Below are 4,776 nucleotides of genomic sequence, written 5' to 3' on the forward strand. Positions count from 1 at the left end.
GTCACCCTGGAGAGATGGTCATTGGAGCAGGGCTGTCTGAGTATCTTTTCCCCTGATCTCATGATGTTGTTCATAATGTTATTTTCATCACACAGAGCTGTGGGTTGGTGTGCTTGGCGTGGATCATAAAGTAGCTCGGATCTCACAGACTCTTGTTCTGACTGATATTTAGTGTATTTTCTTGAATAAATGTGTCTCTCAAATCAGTTCAGAGGGACAAGAATAGAAATTTCTACCTGGCTCTCTGGGACCACACGAGGAGCCTTTCTACGCTCCTTTACTGGATAGTCCTTAAACTGACCTGGTTTCAGATTCCAGGGAAATACCAACTTGAACATCATAGAGGCCAAGAGTGGTAAACTCCCTGTATGGTGACAAAAGGCCATCCCCAATGCAATACCCACTATTCTAGATCTCTCTGAGGTGCTCATGCACCAGAAGAAAGATTAGGCGTTAACTTCAAGGCCCTTTTTTATTTGGGGCACATGTGAATTTTACTTTGTCTCATTCAAGCCCTGTTATGTACTGATACATTATTTTTCTAGAATATCTGTTTTTTAAAAAAGAAAAAGATAGCAGGTCTTTGAAATATGTCTGAGGACCAAGGAGGTGCCACGTTCTGCACATAACACCTTGTGCCAGGGCAAACAAGGCAGCCCATCAGGTCCTTGAAAAGATTCCAAACCTCAGAAAAATGGAAAGTTTAGTTGCAAGTACAGAGTGGATGGACGGGAAGGACATGATCAGCACTCCTTATATTGGGAGTCAGAGACTATCTCCAGGAAGAAATAACATTTCACCTAAGTCAGGAAAGAAAAGTCATTTAAGACAGGGACCAGCTCTCCATACCCTCTGGGACCCTCCTCCCACCCACACCCAGTGGACTCCACACTACACCATCAATATTCAATCAAGCCCACAGGAAAGAGAATTCTAATGTGTGTTATGTTCCATCACCACACAAGGTCTGGAGGAGGAGAGGGCCAGGACATGAAGATCCTGTGTGATCAAGCTGGGCACACTGAGACCCTCCCATTGGAAAGATGGTTCCTTTCATGAACGGGAAACAGAACCACACCTGCAGAGAAAGTGGTTTATTGATTGAATCCATGCACGGTGGGAACAAAGTGGAGTTTCAAGGAAAGGATTGCACCTCTGTTGCACAGAGCATCACCTTTGTGCTTGAGATTTCTTGATTTTCCCATGGAGATTTCAGAGGCTTCATTGCATTCATGGCCATGGGTTAGATGCACTGTACAGCAATTTAACAAGGTGTTGCTGTCCATGTTAAGGAGTTCTACTTATTTTTCCAGTCAGTCACATGAGTACCAAGCTGTTTCTCTTTTCCTCCTTGTCCTACCTGCTCTTCCCTATCTCTACTGCTGCATTCACATGCTTCTCATAAGATATTTCACTGTCTCTTCCTCTCTGTCTCTCACCTTTTCTCCCTGTACGTTCTCCTGCCACTAATCCTCCCCAGATACTCGTCGTTCCATTTTTAACCCTGCAAACTCTCTTTCTTATTCCTTTTCTAACTCTTCATCTTTTGTATTCTGTCTTTATTCCCTTACTCATCTTGTACCTTTTCTCTCCTTTTTCCTCTCCCTCCTCTCCAAACCTCTGCTCCCTACTCTTCCTCCTACATCCTTTCTACCTCTTCCCATTCGCTCAACCTGTCTCCTCTTGCCTTCTAACTTCTCTCTCTGTCTTCTTTTTCCATCTTTTTCTCCAGCTCTATCTCATGCCTGATCACTCGCACCTTTTCTCATCATCCCCAGGACACTTACCTTTTTATTACTAGCAATATTTCCAAGCTCCATGATGATCATAGTTAGGAGTGACTGAGCACCAAGAAATGCGAAAAAGACTCCCATCAGTTGTGCAACTTTCATATGTTAGGCCACGATAGACAAAGGGAAAGACACATTTGGCATAGTCTGAAAGTACAAGGAATGGGTGAGAAAGTGCTTCATAGAAAACATTTTCTGTGTGTTATCAAGAGAAAGGGACATGAATGCAACATGTTAGTTAAGACAAGGTAAAGCCTGATGCTTACATCAGTGAGCAATTATGCAAGCATCCCCTTTCAGAGGGAAGCCACATGCTCATCACATGAGGATAAGCTCCATACTCACCTGTGGCAGCACAATATTTCCAACTCCCTCTATAATCTTCAGTTAAGGAACACCAATGGTAAAACGAATCAGCCTTAGTGCAATCATAATACCGATCAGCTCGGTAGTTGAATGGGAAGACACACTTATTTTCTGCAAAAAGCAAAGACGTTGTCGCCATCAGCTCTTCAGCGTATCATTATCTCAGCAGTAACTCTTGCAAAGTTTCTATTCCAGCTAGCTCATCATCACCAAGGGCCTGCCATGTAGAAAGCCCTTTACTAAGCATCAGGGATGTTAAGGTCAACGTGAAGTGATCTCTACCCTCAGGAACTAGGAAAGGCTCTTTAACTTCCAGTGACATTTACCCAGAGGCATTTCCATGGATATTGGAGCTCCAGGCAATGGATGAGCTTGCCAGACAACAAAGTAACCTGATTTTTCATCATAATATTTGTCACCTGTTGTTCAGTTGTGTCTAGAGCTGTAGTTTCTGCTTTCCCACATTCAATACCAAAAGTCTAAAGAGATTCTATCTCTGTGAACACAGGCAATTTCTTCTTCTTGTCATTAATATTCTGCCTCACATCATATGGAAGCATGATTTTTATCTGTGCCACAATCATGGCAGATCTAAGATAGTTTCAATGTGCACTGACTTAGCCATTTTAATGGATCGAAGATGAAAATTCCAGAAAGACAGAGGGCTTTGTGGTTATGTGGACCTGGCCAAGGCATCTTTAGACTTGATGAATTCTGTCAGCCTCATCAGCGGATTTCCTGGTCACAGATGTCAACTCTCCACAACTCACGTGCATATTCCTGTTGAATACTATCTCCCTATCCAATCCTGCTTCATGCCTCTTGGACAAGCTCCCTTATTCGAACACCATCCCTTGGAATAAGGCCCTATTTACCTTGGCATATGGCACCAGCCCTGAAACACTGACCTAGGGTGAGATTCCAGTCCCCCTGTCTGTAGGCTACTTAGCCTCAATAAGTAAACACCTCTATGGAGGGCCCCTTGTTCCTCACACACACCCTAGAGATTAATGAGCAGGCAAAGTTACCTCTTGCATGTTAAATATCTCATAAGAATCTCAATCACAGTTCCCTCCCCACACATTAGTTGGATTTATTTGGTTGTTGTTTTGTTTCATTTTTTTTCAAATAGATTACCTGGTTTGACTGTAGCAGAAGGGTGAGCCCCCATCGGCTTCAGAGCTGGACAAATTCAGGAGAAGAGGAGATGAATGGAGATGGGGTCAGAACAAAATTTAAGCACTCTGATTACATTCTATAGCAGGACCTGCTCTGCATCTATAACTTTCTTTTTTTTCCACACTAAAATTTTATAAATATTTTAATCATGGTAAGAACACTTAACACAAGATCTTCCCACTTAACAAATTTCTTTTAAACATTGGCAACTGAACTAACATCTGTTGCCAATCTTCTTTTTTTTCTTCTTCTTATTCTTCTGCCCAAAGCCCCCCAGTACATAGCTGTATATTCTATTTTTAGGTCCTCTGATTGTGCCATATGGGACGCTGCCTCAGCATGGCCTGATGACTGGTGCCATGTCCGTGCTCAGGATCCAAACTGGTGAAACCCTAGCCTGCTGAAGCAGAGCACATGAACTTAACCACTTGGCTATGGGGCTTGGACCCCACTTAACACATTTTAAATTTTAGGTTCTAGTAATCTACTATACAATGTAGTGATGAGAATTGGCAATACTGTATTTTTTTTACATTTTTACATCCATGTTTTGTCTAAACAGATACACTCTGTATGTGAGTACTAGAGAGCTAAACATAAAAGATGAGTAAGATTCTTACACTTTCTCACTGTTATTATACTGCCACAAATGAATTACACCACAGAAATCATAAGATTTTACATGAGACTACATCTTTCCTGTTATTCCAAATATTGAATTATATTTCCATCAAAAACTCTTTCTTTGAACAATTTAGCTAACCCTGTATAGAGGCTGCCCATGGCTGGGACATTGGAAGGATATTTAGGAATGAGGCAGCTGTCATGAGGGTTGATAGCCAGTAATATCATTGGCTTTTACTAAGATTGACTAGGTTTACATTACAAATACTTGTTTGAAACTTAAATATAATGTAAAGGCCATAATAGCGTCTTGTCCTTGGGACATACTCAAGAATTGGCAGATATATTTCATGTCACCACTATTATTATTATTCTATTACACACCAACCCGTTTCTGGTGCAGGTTCTTCCACACCAATTCAAGCCCTTCTCCCCTCCCTCACCTCCATCCACATGGTCCAGTTGGAGAAAGATACAAGTGCCAGCCAAAATCAGAAAGATTCCCAAACGCGGTGCCATGGCAGCTTGCCTTGCTGGGACTGAAAACATCAATAGCCACTGCCTTTTTATCTACCCCCTTACACCTTACCCCACAGCTCCATGACCTGATAAAAATCAACCTCACCAGGGGAGTGCTTGTGCATTCCTAAGCCTGAGAGCATGAAGTTCAAGTTTATCTCTCAGGTAGCATGCACAGAACATTGGCTAGCTATATAAAGTCTCTGAGGTTCACTAGTTTAAAATGTAGTAAAAATGTTTGTAACATATTTTTCAGTTCCAGTGCCTGATGACCCAGCAAAGGAATCACGGAGAGATG

The 4,776-nt window shown here is 42.0% G+C and overlaps 1 protein-coding gene across 1 annotated transcript; it reads right to left on the reverse strand.

Moving 5' to 3' along the window:
- Positions 1-1,085: 1,085 nt before the first annotated feature.
- On the reverse strand, positions 1,086-4,492 carry LOC111775478 (seminal plasma protein HSP-1-like). The gene is made up of 5 exons (XM_070225620.1): positions 4,403-4,492; positions 3,294-3,338; positions 2,136-2,267; positions 1,788-1,937; positions 1,086-1,252 (listed from the first exon to the last, which is right to left on the reverse strand). Exons 1-4 carry the CDS (start codon positions 4,476-4,478, stop codon positions 1,798-1,800), a joined length of 393 nt encoding a protein of 130 aa, XP_070081721.1. The 5' UTR covers positions 4,479-4,492; the 3' UTR covers positions 1,086-1,252; positions 1,788-1,797.
- Between the last annotated feature and the right edge of the window lie 284 nt (positions 4,493-4,776).

Source organism: Equus caballus, chromosome 10, assembly GCF_041296265.1.
Source record: "Equus caballus isolate H_3958 breed thoroughbred chromosome 10, TB-T2T, whole genome shotgun sequence".
Taxonomy (NCBI): domain Eukaryota; kingdom Metazoa; phylum Chordata; class Mammalia; order Perissodactyla; family Equidae; genus Equus; species Equus caballus.